This window comes from Puma concolor, chromosome B2 (genome assembly GCF_028749965.1).
Source record: "Puma concolor isolate L17-30 chromosome B2, mPumCon1.1.hap2, whole genome shotgun sequence".
Lineage (NCBI taxonomy): Eukaryota > Metazoa > Chordata > Mammalia > Carnivora > Felidae > Puma > Puma concolor.
The window spans coordinates 92070747-92092616 of record NC_141671.1 but is presented as its reverse complement, the minus strand read 5'-3'; the positions used below and the strand labels follow the sequence as shown (position 1 = coordinate 92092616).

General features: G+C 46.7%; 1 protein-coding gene across 5 annotated transcripts in view; it reads left to right on the top strand.

The window, feature by feature from the left end:
* Window positions 1–12473: 12473 nt before the first annotated feature.
* SIM1 (SIM bHLH transcription factor 1) overlaps window positions 12474–21870 on the top strand; it is a 70315-nt gene continuing 60918 nt past the window's right edge. For 2 of the 5 annotated variants that reach the window (XM_086707493.1, XM_086707491.1), the window contains exons 1-2: window positions 12474–12803; window positions 13497–14113. In XM_086707493.1, the coding sequence (XP_086563619.1) occupies window positions 13939–14113 (175 nt within the window). In that variant the 5' untranslated portion in view covers window positions 12474–12803; window positions 13497–13938. Of the gene's footprint in view, window positions 14114–20531; window positions 21837–21870 lie in introns of those variants that run through there. The other 3 variants (XM_086707492.1, XM_086707496.1, XM_086707494.1) reach the window with 3 other exon arrangements.

Genomic DNA, 21870 nt, shown 5'->3' with positions numbered 1-21870 from the left:
CAGATGCTTAACCAACTGAGCCATCCAGACACCCCAAGCCTCCTGGACTCTTCACACTGCACACATTCCCCACCCCCCCAGCACTCTGCACCCTTTGCTCCTTTTTTTCTTCCCACAGCCCTGAGAACCCTCTTACCTACTATGTAACTTTTTTGTTATGTTCATTATCTCTCCTCATCTGAAGGTGCTCTATGTGAACTGCCCCTTTGCTGAGTACACAGAGCAGTATCTGGTACACAATAGATGCTTAATAAATGTCAGTCGAATTGCAATTGCCATTCCTCACCCTGTTGCAATTATGAAACATCTTCACGGAACTGTGATTTTCACATGGAAACATTCCCTTGTGGATGACGTTGTCCTTATGGCTTTTTTAAAATAAGGTTCAAATAGGAAAAATGGAAAAATTGGACATCATCAAATTTTAAAACCTTTACTATGAGAAAAACCCTGGAAAGGAGATGAAAAGATAACTTTGGAAGAAAATATATTTAAAGTCATATATCCAACAAAGGACTTTCATATATAGAATACATAAAAAAACTCTCAAAACACCACAGTAACAATAACAACAACAACAACAACAACAACAACAACAACAACAACAACAACACAGTCCAGTTGGGAAATGCACAAAGGACATGAACAGATATTTCATCAAAGGGGATAGAGAGATGGCAAATACGCACATAATAAGATGTTCATCATCATTAAACATTAGGGAGATGCAAATTAACAGCATAAAGACATCAGCCCTATTATAATGGCTAAAGTAGAACATAATGATAACACCCAATACCGACAAGGATATGGAGAAACTGTATCACTCAAACATTGTTGGCGGGAACGTAAATGGTACACTCACTCTAGAAAACAGTTTGGCAGTTGCTTTTAAAGCTTAAAAGTGGACTTCTCACAGAACTCAGCAGTTGTACCCTTGAGCATCTATCCCTGAGAGATAAAAACACATAGTTATACAAAAATTTGTATGCAAATGTTCATGGTGGCTTTATACATATATCAAAAAACTGGAAGCCACCAAAATGCGCTTCAGTGGGTAGTGAATGGCTAAATAAACTATGGTACTTCCATACTACAGAATATTACAATATTACTCAACAATAAAAAGGAATGAACTGGTGAGGCCTGTAAACACTTGGATGAACTTCAAGGATATTATACAGTAAAAGTGCCAATCGCAAAGGTTATATATTATATGATTCTATGTAGATAATCTTGAAATAAAATTGTAGAGACAGAAAGGTTAGTAGTTGTCAGGATTTAGGGAAGGGGGCAGGGAATAAGGGACATGTGTGGCTGTAAGGGAAGACTTGCTGTGATTTATAGCTCCGTATCTTAATTATGGTGATGGTTACATGTGTGCACACATATGTGTGTGTACAACTGGAGAAGGCTGCATTAAGTTTTGTGGATTGTACCACTGTTAATTTCCTGGCATTGTAATACAATTATACAAGATATTAACATTAGAGCAGGCTGTGTGACAAGTGCACCACACTTCCCTGTGCATTTCTTTGCAACTCCTTGTAAATCCACAATTACTTCAAAATGAACAGTTAAGTTTCAAGAAGAAATCCAGGCCCGCTAGTAAGCACCTCTTCTTTCAGCCCAGAGATGTTTCTGCCTCCTTGATTTCATGGAGATGTCTGCCCCTTGATACACTCTTTCATATTTTCTTTTTATTTTCAATACACATTTTTATTGGTCTTTTTCTAAAAGAATCACTTCTTCAAGGGAAAGTCTGGAAACACTTAATTGGGTAAACGTTATCCCTATGCAATTCTGGGAAAGATACTCAACTCTCTGTTCTTCAGCTTTCCCTTTGGAAACTTGGAGAAATGTCACCTGTCTCCCTCCTCATAAGAATTCTGAGGATGCCGGGGTGCCTGGGTGGCTCAGTCGGTTAAACGTCCGACTTCAGCTCAGGTTAAGCATCGACTTCAGCTCAGGTTAAGCATCGACTTCAGCTCAGGTCACGATCTCGCGGTCCGTGAGTTCGAGCCCCGCGTCGGGCTCTGGGCTGATGGCCCAGAGCCTGGAGCCTGCTTCCGATTCTGTGTCTCCCTCTCTCTCTGCTCCTCCCCTGTTCATGCTCTGTCTCTCTCTGTCTCAAAAATAAATAAACGTTAAAAAAAATTAAAAAAAAAAAAAGAATTCTGAGGATGCCAAATCCACAGAAATTCCAATGAACTCCTTCCATGCTGAAATCTTAGAGCAAGTGACAATTGGGTGAGCCTCCCCTCCACTGAGTGCCTTCTACATTCTATTCACAGCACAGGTGATTCCAACCCTGTCTCATTGGTTAGGTTTCAGCTCATTCTAGAAAGATGTGAAGGTCCTCTATCAGCTACAACATTACTGGCCATCGGATCACTGGTAGCTAATAATACTATTAGATACTATGGGTCTAGTGGGTTTACAGTCTCCCTCAAATTTCCAATTAGTCAAAGCAAGTGTGATTTTTCAAAAGTTATTTTTTAAAAAAATATATAAACTAATTGATTAGTAAATACAGTTTTAAAATAAATATATTACAGTATTTTCCCGTGAATTTGGTCAATAGATTTTCAAACTACTTTGAGCATGTTGATGTCAACTTTTTTGTAAAACTCTCCCTTCAATGCCTCCCATCTGCATATGCTCTCTCTCTGTTTTTTGTTTTTTGTTTTTTTAATCACAGTAACATTCTTTTTTCACTCTCCCACTTCCTCTAGAACACTCTCTCACTAAGCAAATTTGCTGTGTCATTTCCAGTCTTACAGTCCCTGGAAATAAAGCATGATTTGCTGGTCACTCATTAACCACTGAAGCCCCTAAATGATTATTTCCAATGCATCATGGTAAACATTCCCTGACGTTTGTCACACAAGCCTAGAATCAATATGCAGGGTAGAGTTGGCAGGGCGAGCACTACACCATATAGTGCTTTGGTGAAAGTTTTTTTTTTTTTTAATGTTTATTTATTTTGAGAGAGAGAGAGAGAGAGAGAGAGGAAGAGTGGCAGAGAGTGGGAGGCACAGGATCCGAAGCAGGCTCCAGGCTTTGAGGGGTCAGCACAGAGCCCAACCTGGGGCTCAAACTCACGAACTGTGAGATCATAACCTGAGCCGAAGTTGGATGCTTAACTGAGCCACCCAGGTGCCCCTATTGGTGAAAGTTATAAAAAGGTACCCTCTCTGGGTGGGACACAGGACTGAGTCATGGCTAGATTTCAGGGTTGGCCTGCCTAGGTATGGCACAACCTCCCTAGATGGACCCAGGAGCTCTTGAACATAAGGAACATAAGCTCAGCTCCTCTTCACCTTTGCATTGACTCCATCATTGACTTTCAGTGTTTCTTTTAAAAGCAGTCTCTTTATGCTTTTGTGACACATTTTTCCCTGGGTCACAGCAAAAATTATAAAACATAGCTAAGAGGTTTTACAAACCCATCCTGTTCTCTTTCTTTTTCTTTCTTTCTTCTTTTTTTTTTTTTTTTTTTTTTTTTTTTGTCACCATGACAGTGATGCCAATACTCTTTGGGAGGCCAGCAGATCACTCACCTCTAGGACAAGCTCAGACTGTTTTGGTTTTCTTTAATGAGGAACGGGGAACTCTGGCTATCTTTGTCCCCCTTTAGTCTTCCTCTTCCAGTGCAGGGGTCTGTGACTCACAGCCTAAGGCTCCTGACCTGCTGTCGGGAGCCCGAGGCACACATTCTCTTGAGTTGAATGAGAACATTTGACTCTCTGTGTCCAATTTGCCATGGGACACACTTCCCAGATTTCCTACACTATGTGATACCAGCTCTGGACAGTTCTCATTCAGTGTTCATCTCTGTCAGCTAGTCTGAAAATTGGAACCAGGAACATTTGTCAAATCACTGGCCACATCATGGTTACAGGTGGTGACATTGCTGCTGCTGCTTATTCATGAAACTGGAGGTTAAGACAGTTTCTGAGATGTAAACTAGGGAAAACCCCACATAAACCACCAGTGTTGGACAGAATATCACACAGACAATTTCCAACTGAAATGCCGGTTATTAGAAGTCATGTGGAGTCAGGAGTTGCCATGGAATCCATTTGTTTCTAAACCAGCTCCTCCTGCTGGAATAGTTTCTGATTATCATGTCTTATGGTAGGGAGAGGGGCACAGGGAGACAGAAAGGGAGAGAGAGCCATCTGATATAAAACTAGGTGTTATAATTCTAATGCACTCACGCCCTAAAATGAATAAGAAATTAAAAATTTTAAGGAGACTTAATATCAGCTTTAACACACATTTATACTGCTGTCTGGTTTAGAGTGAAAAATCACATTGCCATCATGGTTTCTTTTCTGTGGTTTCCGATTATTCAGGGAGAAAACATGATGGCTTGTCATATGACATTCATCTTCACAAACAAGTTATCAAATCTCCAGGAGTGAAAATAAATATCAAAGTAGATCTAAACCACCACAGGCTGCACATTTGCAGTGCACTTGTTTTCCTCTGTTTTGTCCTATGTATCATTCCGTTTAGATTTTTAATCAGACCATTACAGCTTTTCCTCCTGTGAAACTACTGCCAGGATGAATCTATCCCGTTTCCTCCAAGTTATTTGTTTAAATCATGAGAAGTGATTGGCTGCCGTATGTTAATGCTTGAGCTGTTTTTGTGGTAAAGTCCCCATGTGTTTGTAGGTAAAATACAAAAACAGGTTGATCAAATATCAACTTGGGACAGCTGAATTTCAAAACATACAGAATCCATAAATTAACCACTATTTTTAACATATGTACAATATAATTGATTATAATTAGTTGAGAGATCTGTTAGATGAAGACACATTAAAATTATATTTGCATATTTATCTTCTATGTTTTCATTAAAGAGTATTAAATATTTCCTATGAGGAAAAAAATGTTGGTAGATGATGCTATAACCCTGACCCGGTATTTCTCCACCAGGGGTGCAAGAAAGCCTCATCTCCATTAAAAACCAAGTCCCAGCTTTTCATCCTGTCCAGGGAACTTAACTCACTGCAGAGCCAAGAAGGTCCCACTTTCAAATGTTTCTGGAAGGTTAATTCACAGGAGAGAAATTCAAAGGGCCCTTTAAGGTATGAAAAGATGTTCAACCTCTCTAATTAGAAAAAAAAAACAAAAATAGATTGATTTTTTTCACCTATCAGATTGGAAGGAGGGAAGGAAGGAAGGAAGGGAGGGAGGGAGGGAGGGAGGGAGGGAGGAAGGAAGGAAGGAAGGAAGGAAGGAAGGAAGGAAGGAAGGAAGGAAGGAAGGAAGGAAGGGGGGAGGGAGGGAGGGAAGGAAAGAAAAGGAGAAAAGAAAGAAAAGAAGTTATAATGTGCTTCATTGCAAGGCTATGGGAAACAGTGACCCTCACACACTGCTGGCAAGAGTGTTAATTGGCACAACTCTTGTGGAGGGCAATTAGTTAATATCTATTAGGAGTGCCAATTCATGTACCCTTGACCTAGCAACTGGGCTTTTGGGAATCTGTCCTGTTGCTACAGTTGTCCACAGGTAAATCGCACCTGTGCAGTGTTATCCATTACTCATTGTTTTCGATAGCAATGATGGGAAACAACCTAACTACCCTCAGTGAGTGACAGGTTAAATAAATTATAGTCGTATGTTCTCAAAATGGAATGCTATACAGATGTTTAAGAAAGAGAACATAAGGAAGCTGTCATAGAAAGTGAAAATATCAAGGTGAACAACGTATAAAATACCAGTCTTAATGTTTGCTTGAAAATGCATAAGCAACTCTAGAAGATAACAAGAAATTAAATGGTTGTACATCAGTGGACACTAACTGGTAGCCCAAAGATGCATTCACTTGGTCTTCATAGCATTTTAAAATTGGATTTCACATCATAATCTGACATCCAAGTAAGCACAAAAGTGAAGCTGGCCAGATGTTAAGAAATGGCGCTGATAACCTGTTTGGATCTTCCACCCCTTTTTAGGGTGCTACCTCAGACATAACCCTCCAAAGCAGGGTGGAGGGACTCTGCAGTGGAGACACTGATGAGCCAACCAGTTTTATACCAGGAGTAGAGCTGTGACTCACAGGTACATATCCTTGTACCAAACCTCTCTCTAGGTTTCCCAGAGAGGCGTAAGAGCCATAGCGGGGAAAAGGCACGCACTGCATATCCATTTCTCACAGTGGGCACAGCGCATAGGGCCCATGGTAGTTTCAGAGGCCCATGGAATGTTTTAATTTTCATTTCTTTTACAATCAGAAGAAAAAGATAGATATAAGAATAATGAATACAGGATAGTGAATTCAGCCTGAATGACATTCATCTTTATACCAACACAGTTGTAAAATATAATCTTCAAGTTTTTGTGGAGGAAAGGACCCATAAAACATGACAGATGGGACCAAAGACTGACAAAGTCTTAATGTCCTCATGGGGCCCTGCACCGGATGGAGCACTCGCAACTTGAGGGGAGGCCTAGACCACATAGACCCAATGGGTACAGGCAGGGCCTCTTCCTCCAGGGACAGTTCCTCTGCACTAACACTGCACACATCTTGGGCCCTTAATGTTTAAGTACCCTGGCAAAATTTGGGGGCAGAAGTTTCTGGGCCAAAAGGAGAACCAAAGCTTATCTGCTTTTTTTCCAATATGTCCAAACTGGTTGATGGACCCAAACTCTTCGGACTTCTCTGTAGCCCAGTTAGAACCCTGAAACCCTGGATCCATCTGGAGATGCCCTGAGCATTTCCCTGCCCTTCTGAGGACAAATTCTCCACTGAAGAGTGGCCTGGCTGGGTTCCCGGACCTCTTTTCCTTCATCCTGAGGCCATCATTCTCTTCCCTAAGGAGGCATCCTAATAACCTATCTTCAGCGACCCCACCCTATCACAGCTGTGAGCCTGACCCCTGTACCCTCAACCAGTCACATCATTTTATACCATATGTCCAAGGTCCTACTTGGCACAAGACTATCACTTCAAATCTTTCTCTCCCAGACAGTCTTCTCCAAAGATAAGCTGAGAAAAAGCAGACTAACGCAATGGTTCTCAACTGGGAACTTCTCAGAAAACCAAATTTTTGGGTCCCAGCCCAGCTCTTCTGACTGAGGACCAGCAACCTGTGTTTTAACAGGCCCTCCAGGCAATTCCCATGCAAGCTCAAGTTCCGAAACCTCCCAGTTAGGAGCAAGAGTGCCCAGATTTTCAAGGGCGGATTCGAGGTCCCTGGGGCCCAGAGGTGAGCTGCAGTGATTTCTGTTGGGCAAAGTTAAGCCCAGGCGTCTCCGAACGGGTCCCTCCACCCTCAAGTCTCTGTGGGAGGTGGTGCCTCAGCTCCTCACTCTGAGCACGTTCTCATCATCCCTGCTCCTGCAACTCTCAGAGCTGTCTCCTCCTTGGGCCACCCCTCCCCTCCCACAATTTACAGAATGTCAACTGCAGAGTCCAACAGGGATTTCCAATTTCTAAATCGGAGTGGCGCCCAAAAGTCCATATTTTTAAAGCCACATTCCGTCACCACCTCCCACCCCAGGTGGCCCTGAGGCTTGGCCAGGTCTGGAAGCCGGTCATTTGTTACGGATTAACGGGAGTGCCCTCTCGAGAATGCCTTTACCCACTAGAGAGTGCAGGGCTAGGGGTTCCTCTTCAAGCACTCCCGGCATAGTCCCGGGGTTCATAGGTGCCAGGGAATAAGCGCAAAGTTGGGGCTCAGAGAAGGGGAAACTCTGCAGAAGCCTAACCGGATGGCTCTCAAAGCCAGAAGAGGGTGAATCACATGCCCTCTGAATCCACCCAATTCTGATGCCACTCATCCTTTTCGAGGCCACTGACTCCAGTCAGCTCTCTTTCAGCGGTCCTCCCTCACCACCCAAACCCCCTCCCCCCCCCCCCCCCCCGCCCCCCACATTGGCCACCAGTCTCCAGCCCCAGGCTGGCTTGAGCTCCTGAAGTGCAAGAGAGCATGTTTTGTCCTGAAATCCAGAAACTTTGATTGAGGAATCAAAGTGTCTTTCAACCCAAAGTCACAAACCAACGTTCGTCTTCAGTTCTTGAACATTTTTGGCAGTGCTCCTGTGCCCAGCTGTGCTGAAATACACACACACACACACACACACACACACACACACACAGCACCCCCAGCTCAATTCCGGAAAAAAGAAGTGTAAAAACTACACGCTTCCTTGACTGCAGGCAGCCACAGGCTCCTGTCCTCAGAATGCGCATCAGAGTTTTCCAGCTACTGTTAATGTTTGAAAAATTCGTTTCTTTTCAAGTGTGCAGTATCGGGCACCTGGCTGGCTCAGTCGGTGGAGCTGGAGGTTCATCTCCGGGATGTGAGCTGGAGCCCCACGTTGGGTGTAGAGATTAGTTGAAAAAAATAAAATCTTTTATAAAAAAGTGTGCACAGCTTAAGAAGTACTCTTGTTTCGCAGTGATCAACTCAAGGTGCTATTAGACTGTGGTTTCAAAATCTGGGTGGAAAACATTATCCAGAATACTTAGAGAAACTACCTAATATCCATCACTTTCATTTTTCAGGTTGGTGACTTTTTCTTTTTACTTTCCTTTTCTTTCCTTTTTTTCTTTTCTTTTCCTTTCCTTGTCTTTCTTTCTTCTTAAATATTTAACCATTGAAGCTAATTTTTTAAACATTTCAATGGTCATTTCAGTTAGGTGCCTGAGAAGCAGTATCTAGGAAAAAGGCTGCTTTGTTTTATATAAAATATCTTATACTTTCCAAACCGTCCTGATCAAACAAGTGAATTATACTGTAAATTTTAAAAACATTAAACATGGCTTTTTTTTTTTTTTTGAGGTTCCTTCTATTCTTTGTTTCCTAGCCCACTTGTCCCATCCAGTCGAAGTTGTAAGGGGCCCTTTTTTGTGCCTCAACATCAAAATGCCTAAATGTGACAATAAAATGGGACTAGAGCAGGGTTTACTTACATACATGGAATAAAATGTTAGTATTTCCCTAAATTCTCCTTCTCAGTGATAGAGAGTGAACATCTGGATATAATATACTGAGATACTCCAGTGACCATCTTCAGATTTTGCATCTTGATTATAAGTATAGCATTCATCTTGACCTTGGCCAATGAGCAAAATCCGTGCTTGTGCGCTTTGTACCGTTGTGTGTATGTGGTAGCCTGTGGAAGCCTGTAAAAGTGCATGTATGCGTTCCTAGCAGTCTGTAAAAACAAAACAAAACAGAACAAAAAAAGTGTGCTACGGAAATGAGGAAGGGGCGACAGAAATGACTCTAGTTTTGCTAAGATACTCGAGCAGCTGGGCTCAGAGAAGAGTTACCAAAAGGCAGGATAGAAGTCTGTGCCCGAGCAAGGTCGGCGTCACAATGCGCCCGGGAGGGAGCCGCTACACTGAAACCCAGCTCCACCGTTTGCACCGGAATTCCGCTGGACCTTCTGGTTCTTTCCAACCCAAAGGTTCTGTTTCTCTAGTTTGGACTTTGCCCGATGTTGGGAGGGGTCCCGCGGCCCTCGGAGGCCCCCTCCTTGTGGCTCCGGGAGCGCGCAGCGCTCGGGACTCCGCACGCACAGGCGCGTTGGTTCTCAGATCAGCCACCGCGGGCACGCCTTGCCCCCTAGTCTAGAGCCTTGGGCGGCGCCGGTCTTGGCGTCGGAGCGCGCTAAGGGAGGGCTCCAAGCGGGCAGCATCCGGAGTCGACCCAGAGGCAGAAGAGACTCCCAGGGGTACAAGGTCGCGGTGACGCTAGGTAGTTTGCCTTCCTTGGTCGAGGGTAGGAGGATGATGTTTGTTTCTAGATCTGCTCTGGTTTCTTCCTGTATTAGGATTACGTTCCGGGGTTGCTAGACAGTGCCCCAGGGCCATAGGGCTACATTTTGAGATATCCGCGCAAGAAGGCAGAGGCCTAGACCTCTTAAGAGTTGTTTGGTGTTGGTGGGCATGAGCCCATCTCTTTCTCTTCTGGGGCTTTCCCCCTCACCTTGGCAAAGAGGTGGGTAGGGCTAACTTCTTACACTCAAGAAATTAATTTAAAATTTCTCACGCTAGAAGCGAACGCAAATTTTCAGAACACGTGGGAGGCACCTGCAGTTCCAGTTCACGCCCCTCGCTGGCCTGAGGCTCTTGCAGGGCGGGCGGGAGGGGTCGCCGGGAGGGTGTGAGGCCGGGTCCCTGCGCCCTGGCGGGGGAGGGCGAGCAGGAGCCGCATTCCGGCTTCAGCCTAGGTTCAAAGATTAGAAAAACAGGTGTTACGTCGCCATGCTAATTCACTCACTCGGTAAACGCGGCTCAGACAGTTGTGTGCGGAGGACTTAGCGAGGGGGCCGGCACCACATGGCCGTGCATTCACTTCGTTTATTAAACATCTACTCGGTTCATCGACTTCTGAGCTTCTCTGGGACCCTGGGACAGCCCGCTTGGCCCCCAAGGACGTTATGTTTGGTGTGAAAACTTGCACACTCATTTTATCCATTTTGCTTCTGAAGGCAAAATACTGCCTTTCTTCCAGTGAAACGCGCTGTGTATAGGAAGCCGGCACCTCCTGACTCCCCCGCGCTTCTCTGCGGTGCGCAAGGGTTTCAGACCTTTATGAAGCACTAACACACCTGCACACTGTTTGAAGGGTGGGTAGGGTTTACAGGAACCAGTAACTTAACCGAAATTGTCTCCAGAATACAGTCGGAATAGGAACTGCTTCTTACCCTTAAAGTGCCATGGCTGCGCCTGGCCGCTCCATCTTACCAGTAAGATCTGTCCAGATTGAGGGTCGGGGGTAGAAGGGTCGCGGAAGGGGTTTTTTCATCCTCCGCAAACACGCACCTTTTCTATCTACATGCAGTGGTTAACTTCATTTTATCTTGTCTTTCTGGAATGTCGTGTATAAGAGAGCCACAGTACCTCTCTCTGTATTCTTCCTCCTCTCTTGCTAGGAGCTTATCACTAGGTAGAGGGAACCCTCGCAGGGCCAGCTCTCTAAGTGGCTACAGCCTCCGAAGAAATAACTCCTTCTAAATTAGAGCCCATTAACTAGATTCCAGTTTTGAAACACCTATAAAATCTGTATGTTTACTATTTCCTTATTCTTTCTATCCATTCACCTCTTCTAGCCAGGTGTTTCCCAGATGTGTAAATATCTCCAGAAAGCTCCCGTTGTCGTCCTGCGAGCTTACTGCCATCGGGCGGCAAGGAGGTGGCAGATGTCTGCATTTCTGAACAAACACTCTTAAAGTTGTTCCGAATATCAGAAAAAATGGCACCTACCCTTCTTCAGAGTATGTGTTTTCTCGGCGGCAATTACTGCCACAAACGAGAGGACGAGTGCAACATTATTGGTGTTCTTACTGTCTTTTGTCACCGATGAAACAACTGCCCCCAAGTGTACCCACGGGAGAAGAACCGTGGTCACCATCAGCACCAAAAAACAAAAACAAAAAAAAAAAAAAAAAAAAAAAAGCGGGGAATCGCATGTGTAGGGAGTGATTCCAAACAGAAGTCATTATTTGGGGAGGGGGGAGCAAATAAACTTTCCCCCCGTTTCTAGGTGTTGTCTTTCCTCAGATGACAGAGAAAAGGGCGATTCAAATTAGAGGGTCTCTTAAATATAATGTGTCAGCAGTAATACAAGCGTTTGTTTAAAGGGTCCTGTTGGGGGAATTGTGAATGTTGTAGATTTATTCATGCAAGGAACATTCATTTATCCAATTTTGCTTCCTGAAACAAAACCCAACAAAGAAGACTTCGCTCTCATTCGAGATATCTATCTCTGTATCAACCACTCTGTCTGATCCTATCTTGGCCTGAAATGTAACCTCTTTCCCCCCAGAGTCCCCTATCTGCGTCCCATAGGACAACTCCACGGCTAAGCTTTCCACGGTGAGCAAATCAGCCCCCAAACTCGAGCCATTTCGGAAAAGACTCTTTGGGATTAAAGACAGGTGTATATTATCTTCTCTGGCGACGAATTCGGGGTCGCTGTGGTTTCAGAGAAACGTGAACACCGGCCCCGCGCAAGCAGTGGGCCCTGCCACTTGCCCACGGAACGGCGCGGCCGCCAGGTCGGCCTCCGGGCCACCCGCGCCCGCAGTCTGGGCGACTCCAGCCTTGTCGCCGGGAGCCCCAGCCCCCTGGCCCGACCTCTGCGGCCTCAGGCCGCAGCCCGCCGCTCTCGGACGCGCGGGTCACAGTGGGCCCCGCGCTCTGGGCTGAGTGCGCAACCACGCCACCCCTGGGAGAGCAGGGGGCGAGGGTCCTGCGCAACACGCGCGAGGCCCCTGGAGGCCGGGAGCAGCGGCGGCCGGGCTTGTCAGGAGCGCTGCAGCCACGCGGGGAGCTGAGAGGCTAGCCGGGAGCAGCCGCGCGCAGGGGGAGATGCGGGGCGTGCTCGCGTCACTCAGCCCGGCCGGCCAATGAGCGCGTCGCCCCGCGGCACGCCGAGCCAATCGGAGGCGAGGAAGTTTGTGAGTGGCATTAAGGGTGGGCGGGCGAGAGGGAGCCCGGGAGTGAAGTTGAAGCTAAACCCCGTGAGCTATAAAGAAGTTACAGGGGGGCGTTTTCGGCTTCCAATTAGGAATAATACTGGCTTCGTAGCAACTACCGAGGAGGAGGATTCTAAAACCACCTCACCCGTCCCAAAGACCGCATTCCCCTCCTTTTCCCACGCACCCCTCCCCCAATTCATGACCGAGAAAAGAAAAGGGAGCCGGGGCGCGCTCTGCTCCTCTCTGCCGGTGGGAAGCCGAGAGGCCGGCGGAGTTGGACGGTAGGCATGAGTACAATTAAGAGGTGGACGCCTCTGCACCCTTTGCAGTCAGCGGGGACTGAAGGTAGGTGAAGCGGAAGACACCTTGCGCCCGCCCAGAGGCACCCGCAGCTCTACGGCGGTGGGGGAGAGGCCAGGACGCCTCCCACCGCCCCCCTCTCCGTGCCTGCGAGGGGCTGTCGTGAATGTGCCACCTGTTAACCTGGCGCTGCCGTGCCCGGCGTGTTGCCGCCCCCACTGGGCAGGGAGAGCCCCGGGTCGCCTTGGGAGTCCCGAGGGACTTGATGTGTAAGCGCCACTTTTTGAGGAATCCTTGAGACTCGAGACCCAAGTTAGAAAGGTAGCCAAATTCCAGATCTGCCAAAGCGGGGGGACTGAAAGGCGGCCCCAGCGCTGTGGAGGAATTCTGATTTGCGGAAACCTGCTTTCCTGGGACGTGCGCCTGGCCTGGGCGCGGGCACGGGGACCAGCGACTGAGGGTCTTCTCAGGGTCTTCAAAAATATGCATTTTGTTGTTTGGGTAACTCCCAGGGGGGCTGGAGAATGTGGCTGGCTTGGATGAGAGGATGCGAGCATTATTCGCAGGAGGCTCAGTCTCACTATTGATTCCTCCATTTCTTATAAAACAAACAAACAAACAAACAAACACACCCAGCCTGGACAGGCGCCTACCCGGCCGTTTTTCGGAATTCAGGCGAGTGCATGAGTGATTGCGGAGCTGCAGATCTCTTACGCTCTGATGCTGTTGTCTTCACAGTGGCCTGAAAGAGTTGTCCGGCATTCCCGTTCTTCCCAAAGGGGCTGGGAGCTGCCTCAAATGCCACGGGACTGAAGAGCAAACGTCGGGGATTATTATGTCGATTTTCCGGGGCCCGGGCTCCGTCGCGCGGAACAGAAGAAAAGCCTGGCTCCTCAGGGGTCCCGCCGGCATTTGATATCCAGAGACTCCTAGGATTGCCCCGATTGCGTGGATCAGCAACTTTCCTACACTCTCGTCCCGTATTTTTAAAGAAAAGTATTTTCTGTTCGCTGCGTTGGTCTTTTACTGCCATCAATACCCTGAAGCAAAGATTTCAGCCTCTTCATTCAAAGTATGCCTTATATTTTTGTCAAATATGATCTCTAATTGAAAGTTTATTTTTGCTTTTGGATGCATCTGTGGAGCTCATGTTGTAAGAAGAAAGGGGGAACGAGACACAATGAAAGAGAAGTCCAAAAATGCTGCCCGGACTAGGAGGGAGAAGGAAAACAGTGAATTTTATGAACTGGCCAAATTACTGCCTTTGCCCTCGGCTATCACCTCACAGCTGGACAAAGCATCCATAATCAGACTCACGACCAGCTATCTCAAAATGAGAGTAGTGTTCCCAGAAGGTAAGTGACTTTGCCCAGATGAAATTTCAAAGGCAGAAGGAGTAGAGATTTGCCAGTGAGTGAGCCTACACCACTGAACAGAGAAGTGCGGTCACACATGCATACATACTCTCTGCAAAGGGAAGTTTAGCATGGCTGCTTGACTGTGGACCTCTCTGAACTTAGAATTCCTGTTGCCTTTTTGTGGCTCTTTCTACTTCCCCATTAATACTTTCTCTCTAGTCCATCGGATATGTTTGGTTGGGAAGCAGCCCAACAGTGCTTTTGTCAACACTTCAGATACTGAGCTCGATTGAAAGTACAACTAATCCAAACATGACTTTCTTTTTTTATTCCTCTTGTTAGAATTGTATCTAGCAGAAAGCAGGAACATTGCCAAATTCTTCTATTTTTGCTACATATAGATAGACCCACGTACATGGAGCTAAGCCAGACAATAATTTCTCTATATGTTTACAATTATGCATTTGAGCACCAGGCATATTTGTGAACAACTATGTCCTGAATTTACCCAGTCTCTTGATTGTTTATAGCAAATTTAGTCTGGGTTTTGAGATATTCGCAGATTCTGAAACTAACTCTGGGGCTTGGTGATTTCCAACTCTGGGCTTGATATTATCTCTGAGATAATAGGCTAGGACCCAAACACATAAGGTTGAATTAAGAAGACTAGCCCACTTAGAAAATATCTTCTAGGTGGAAGCTTGGCAAAACTGATCCTGGGAAAACTGTATTATAAGGCCCAGAAGGAAGAACAGCTGAGCTGGTCATGATTTAAAACATGTATTTAGATTATAAAGATTCACAGTGTGAGGACAGAGCAGCCTCCAAAGAACACTGTCCATTTATACTCACTAGGAAAAGGACACTTCCCTCTTCCATTTCCCCATCCTTTCCTTTACCCACATTCAAATAATATGAACAAATTTAAAAAAAATTTAGATGTGTCTTTGTCAGAGGAGAGAGATTGGGAAATACAAAGGGGAGAATCCTAAACAAACAAAAAATTCCAAGAGAAAGAACCCTGTTTATTTACAAATCGGAATGTCTTATTTGACCCGCAGAGGTTTATGTTATTGTTGATTTGGGGTCCTTGGGGTTTGTTGTTTTCTTTTAAGGAAATAGGGGGAAGGAAATATAGTCATTATTGGGCTTGGAGTTTCACTTTGTTTGTTTTGACTAGAAGTTATTATCTGAATCAAAATCTTGCAAATCATGCTGACAAATTAGGAGCTGTAAAGGAAAACTTTCAAATCATAGTTCAGTTTTACCCCAAAACTACAAATAGTGTTATAGTTGTTGAACAATCTCAGTTGACCGTGGAAACCACAGGAGGAGAGGAATCAAAACCTAAAGTTCCTGAAAAGTTAAAGAAAAAGAAAGGAGGGGGAATTTATATACTAAAAACCATATTTCCCATTCAAACTGTGCTGAGAATTGCTAGTGGGAAAACTATTATGCCACACTGCCTTCTGTTTAAAAAAAAAAAAAGAGATCTCCTTGTCTTTTATACTGTCAGCGCCTACTTTATAAAAATAAAGCTATTGCGAACTCGGCTGGCCGCGCTGTTCCTAACAGGATTATTAGCAGTGATTTGTCAGCCCCTGCGGTCTCAGTGGGCTCCCTTTCTGCGTGATTTCTAACGGGTCTCGTCAATTATCGGTGCCGAAGTCGCTCGCTGTTTGATCAGAAGAAGCATATGGTGTTGCTTGTGGGGCTGCGAGTAATCGCGGGAGGAGAATAGCGGGTCGGCGTTCAGGGCGGGCACCGGGAGAGGGATAGGAGCGCCCGGGGAGTCGCCGGGCCAGGGGCGCCCGTCTTTGTCGTGCAGACCCGGGCAGGCGCGGCCGCAGGGTATTGGGTTGGTTTCGGTTGTTTTGATTTTGTTTTCTAAGAGAGCAAGCTTTCTTGTTTACTTGAGTGCGAACTCCACAAATTATAAATCGCGTGATAAATAAGAGGAACAGAAAGTAAACTCTCTCAGCCAACTTCTCATTTGTAAAGAGAGCACTGGCGAAGACTCCCCCTGGAGTCCCCTTGGTGGCTGGGCTGATCCCCTGTGGCTACTTTAACCGCGACTGTGCTTTCTGCAGCCCCCGTTCACCTTCCTCCGGAGCCCCAGGCCCCTCCCTCTTCTCCCTTCCTCAGAGGCTAGTGTGAGTTTATGGGGAGGAGGGGATGGACGATGTGTGAACTCTGGGCACATCATTTATTTCTCCAGCTACTGTTGAGCTCATAACTCACCGGCAGCCTCCACCCGGTGAGTTAGACGGGGTCATCCGAACAGCTGGCTCCTAGAGATGAGGTTTTAGTGAGGATAGATTAGCTTAAAAAATCCAAAACCCAGACACAGCCCTTTAAAATATAAAACAATAACAACACACACACACACACACACACACACACACACACACACACACACAAAACCCAACATCTTTCAAAGGAGTGATATAATCACAAACGGCAAAACCAGGCACAACCTGCAGAGGGTGCCAAATTTGGGTTCAGCTGTGGACTGAAGGAGGAGAGTAGACAAGATTGGGTCCATGGCAGTGGGGGGAAACTGAGCATTTTATGTAAAGGTTATCTTTTTGGTGATGAGAAATGGAAAGAATTTGTTTGCAGATGTAGTCCATTGTTACACCTATCTAGATGCCATTCCAGCACATAGTAGGTCTTAAATTTTGTCCTAAGGATGGAGTAAAGACAACTCTTTCATCATGGTAAGCTTTCTGTCACATGTAACATGAATTTTTGCAATGTATATAATCTAAAATAATTATAAATCTGGTGACATCTTAGTTACAGGCACAACAATGACTATAAAACCCCACTGTTTCAGCTCAGATTACATTTCATCTATAATACCCTTTAATATCAAGAGGCTTAATCAACAAAGAGAAATCTTTCCATACTTATATTTGAAAAAATTTACAAAATATTCTTAAAATATAGCTAATTCTCCATCACTACATACAGTTTACCCCCTGGGTTCTGGTAGATTCTTTGGGCAAACTTCAGTTTTTACTTATCTGAGTAGATAAAACTGAGCTGTTGAAAGAAAGATGAAAGGAGGGGGTGGAAACAGAGGAATGGAATATGGGTACCTGAAATAATTAAAAATAAAGCATTAGATTGGAGACTTCATACTAAAAAAAAAAGAAAGGAAGATTACTGTGAAATCGTTAAAACTGTGTATCTTCCATTGGCAACATATCCTATTCTAAAATAGCCTTGCAAAGAAAAAACTTGAGGCATCTAGAAATGTATAAGTCTTTGGTGTTACCAAAGCCAGAAAGGCAGGATTAAAAAACAAAAAAAAAAGATAGTGTGACTTCATGTGCAATATTGGACAAACTCAACTACAAAGTAATATATATTTGCTATCCAGATAGAATACAGTTTTGGCTAAGGGTGTAGTGGCTTGCTGAGTAACCTTTGAAAGGATCAGACATGTTTTCAAATCTATAACCATTCAGAATCTTGGTAACATCACACTGCCATATCATTGTCAAGATGTCTTGGGAAAATAAAAATAATCACAGAATTGAAATTAGTAACTGTGCAGGAAAGAGTCTCTACAAAGGCTGGAAGGACAAGGATGGTTAAACAAACCTCCACAGACCCTTTCTATAATATTCACCTCAAGACTGAAATCCTTAATCGCCTTATATTTTTTCGAGGCCGGGAACTGAAAGAGAAAAAGAGGCCCCATTTCCCACGTGGATGGATGATTTAAGGCTGTTTTTCTTGCTGCTCGGGGAAATGATTGAGCATTAGGTTTCCATGTTTATTTTCCTACAGAAGTTTTTCTCATTTAAAAGCCTTTAAGCCCAGTTTACCCTCCACGCTGGTTTTCTCTGTTTAATTCCAGTTTTGATGTTGACTTAAAATGTAGAGTGCAGAACTAAACTCTGCACAGAGCATTTGCAAGGCAGATTTATGTGCTAGAAATTGTAGATCAGATCAATGAAAAAACACTTTTCTTTCTTTAAAGGGAACGATCACTAATAAAAACAATACAGCAAAACAATCCCGTAAGCTATAGCGGGATGCTTTTAAGCAGGCTACAATCACATACTTTAAGTTAAAATCGGGTTAAATTTCCAGAGGACAAACGTATTTTCTAGAAGAGTTATTTTTCAATCCTGGGGAAATCCTGGCACCTTGGAGCTTTTGCTGACACAAAAGTGGACACAATTCGAACCCATGGATGATTGCCGCACCTCTCTATATCGGCACAGATATTTCTCAAGAGAATGAGGTTTAGACCCAACTAACACCTTATGCTTTTAGCTGTCCACCCATTGCCAGTCTCGGATTTATGGAGTTTTAAATTTTGCGTGGGGGAAGGGAACCCTCAAGGATTTAGCAATGGGCCTGCTGATTAGAAAGTACTAAACCAGTGTTTGAGAAGTGCGGGACAAACTTTCTTCGGGTAGTCCCATCCTGGAGGCGGGTCCTCCAGCGCGGAGTCGCTCTACCTCGGTGGTGCGCTCGGGAGCAGAGACCGAAACCTTACAGAAGACTCCACCGCGCTTCTGGTACGCACCAAAGCACGCAGCGGGGAGAAGCAAGTTATCATGCTGCCCGCAGGCCAAGTCCGCGCGGTGCGGCTCATTCTGTCCCAGCCGCGGGTGGCTTTAGCTGAAGGTGCGCCAGTTCGAGGTCCCCGCATGGTCCAGACCAGGTCTCTGCTCTCCCAAGGTTCAAGGACGTCTCAGCGAGCCTACCCCAAGCAGAAGCTGGGCCGGTGCGGGCGTGTGCCCTCCGTCATTAGTGCTACCTGGGCCACTGCTCCAAGGACCGGCCGTTGTTTAAACCTGAAGCCGAGATCCTGCCCGAGCCCGCAGCCAAATAGAACGCGGGCTGCAGATCCCTGCGCAGCGGGGTTTTCGCGTCCGTCCACCTGCGCCTGCCTTTGGGCTCTGGCATTGCCCCTCCCGGCCACTTTTGAAGACCTGGATCCCTGGGGCGACACCGCTTGACGTTTTTCAGCGTCATGCAAGGCACTGCTGTCAAACCCGCGTCCATTTTCGTCCCACGGTTTAGTTGGGACCAGGCTGGAACACACCTGTCCCTCGTTACTGCTGTTCCCGTTCTTTTCGCTGCAGGCCAGACGCCGACAGCTTGGCTGGCCTGCTCGCTCCCGACCTGGAAGCCTAGCTCCAGCGCCAAAGCACAGCGAGGGTGCAGAGTCAGTGTTGTGACCATCATTCTCCACCCCAGATTTAGTACTAACATTAGTGGATTTCCCGGGTGCGGCCAGGGGCACACAGGGGAGAGAAGAGCCCACACTGCCACTGTGGAGTGCAGACACCCGGGAGTGCAGGGGTCTGGGCTGCTGCGCGGGACAAAGCTAGGTCCCGCGCAGCTATCGACACCATCACGAGGTCCGCCGCACCCGCTAGGTGGCTGGAGAGGGCCTTGAGCGGGGAGGGCCACAGCGCCCACAGTGGACGCGAGAAGCAGCCTCCTACTCAGGGACCGGTCCAGGCGCGCTGTCTAGTCTAAGGGCGACCAATCTCCGTCCCTCTCTTCCTCAGAGCCTCTGAGGCCGCCAGGCCCCTAACACGAAGGCTGTTAGGTTGCTGGACAGGTGCGGTGGGGGGAGGTTTGGACAACATGCCCTCAGCGAGGACCCACTGGCCTTGCGGAAAACCCAAGCGACTGAACAGTCCCCTCTGGGACCCGAAGAGGGCTTTTCCCACCTCAGTCACCAAGTTGTGGTCAGATCCCGGGACTGCTCTTCCAGCCCCACTCCCACCCACCCTCGTATTGCCTAAAAGGTATATTGCAGTCTGTCAGTCGGACGAACCTTTCTGGGGACTACTACAAGGGGGACACATTTCTATTGAGATAGAGTGTTTATTTATTAAAGGGGGGGGAAGAACAGTGGAACAACCCCTTCTCTTCCTCCTCTTCCTGTCTGACTGAAAGAGGCGATGATGCCAGGTCTGTAATCTATATTTTGTCAAGGGTATGAAACTCATTCCGAAGGAAATGCTCGATCAATTTATTTTTGCTGCTTGTAATAACACAGCTGGATGATGCTTTGAGCTCAGGCTAGACTGGGGCTCATCATTCATTCGCCAAGAACGGGCCTAAATTGTGCCTGTGGGATTAGGTCAATTTTAGTGGATCTACTTCGCCTCATTTGGTTACTAATTGGTTTCTTGTTTTATAAATCGAAATCTCATTTTCAGGAAATTACAAAACCCGTGCAGTCAGTCCATTGAGGTAATCCTTGGGTCAGGGGGTATTTAAATGGAAATGGCTCAACCGCGCACTGAGGGTAAGAGTGAAACTTCGCCCGGGTTTTCACATGAAATGTGAGCTAGCCCTTTAGATCCATAATAGATACATCCCTTCTAATGCTACTTATGTAAATATGATAAACCAGACTTTAAGGGAAGGGGGGGCGGGGAGAAGCAAAATTTATCTGCTAAGGTTAATGTGGCATATCTTGGAAATCTTCCAAAATAGATTATGTTTTCCTTTGTCTTCGGCCACTTTAGCTGGGGAAAATCCTTTTGTCTAAAACCCGATTTAGTTATCGCCTCCCTCACAGAGCTCCTTTTCTCCTTTGCAAAACCCCGTTCCCTCGGCCTCACCGAATTACAAGAGAATCTTTAGATCTTGTTCCCACTGTAATCCTGCCGCAAAGGGAGCTGGTTTCCTCCTCATTTTAAACAGACAATCAAAGGATTTGTGAATTTTCTGCGGTAGGTCAAGTGCAGAAACGAAATCTCCGCTTACCCCCCTCGCCAACTGAAATTGGGCGCGGGAGCGCGTCACCGCAGGCCGGAGGTGACGGTTCCGGGGAGAGGGGTCTCTGGCCCACTCCAGGATTTTCGGGAGGCGGAACCCTTGACCGGGGCTACAGAAGGTGTCCTGGACAGGCTGAAGGGCGAGCTCAGCCCTAGGATTAGGTCAGGAAAGCCTGGCAGGTAGACGAAGGCAGCCAGTGCCTTATAAAACATTAACCCAGACAAAACCGTGTGACGGAGATTTCAACCGAGAACGTAGAGAAGGCAATGCTCCGTGAAAGCAAAAGGTTCCTTAAAAGGTGTGGGGGTGGGGGCAGGAGAGGGCGAGGGCGGCCCTTAGTAACCTGCGCCAGGCCGGCTGTTTATTAACCTGCTGGGAAGTCTTATTTTTCCCCGGTAGGCGCATACTAATGAGGCCGCAACCTGAGACAACAAACAGCCGAGGCTGGCGCTGGGGGTTCGGAACCAATACTTAACCCCGAGCCCAGCTCGGGGACTGTCAGATGATTCGGGTCGGAAGGCCGTTCCCGGGCTGTTTCCAGCCGATTTGGGAGGACTTCATAATTTTAGAATAAGGGCATTTGTTGGCCCCAAGCGCAGGCTTCGCACCCTTCTGGAAGACAAGATTCCAGACGCAAGGAGGCCTCGGCCAGCTCCCAGCGGGCGGGAGCGCCCCGGCCCTCCGCCCCCGAAAAGCTTGGCCCTTTCAGGCCTCGGCCGGGCCGGGTGTCCACGGGCCAGCGCCACCCGCGTCCCTAGCTCTCCCAGCAGGATCCTATCCCCCTTCCCCGCTTTGGCTCTCCCCAACCAAACCAATCCCCCCACCCCCGCCACTTCTGGGTGGGTATGTGTGCTGCAATGAAAAAATGACCGACCGCGCGGTGCCCGAAACCCGGAAGGAGGATAGCTTGGCCGAGACCCGAGGAGCGAAGGGAAGGTGACAAGGCGAAGGGGTGTGTACAGGTGGCTGTGTCGGAGGCCCTCCCG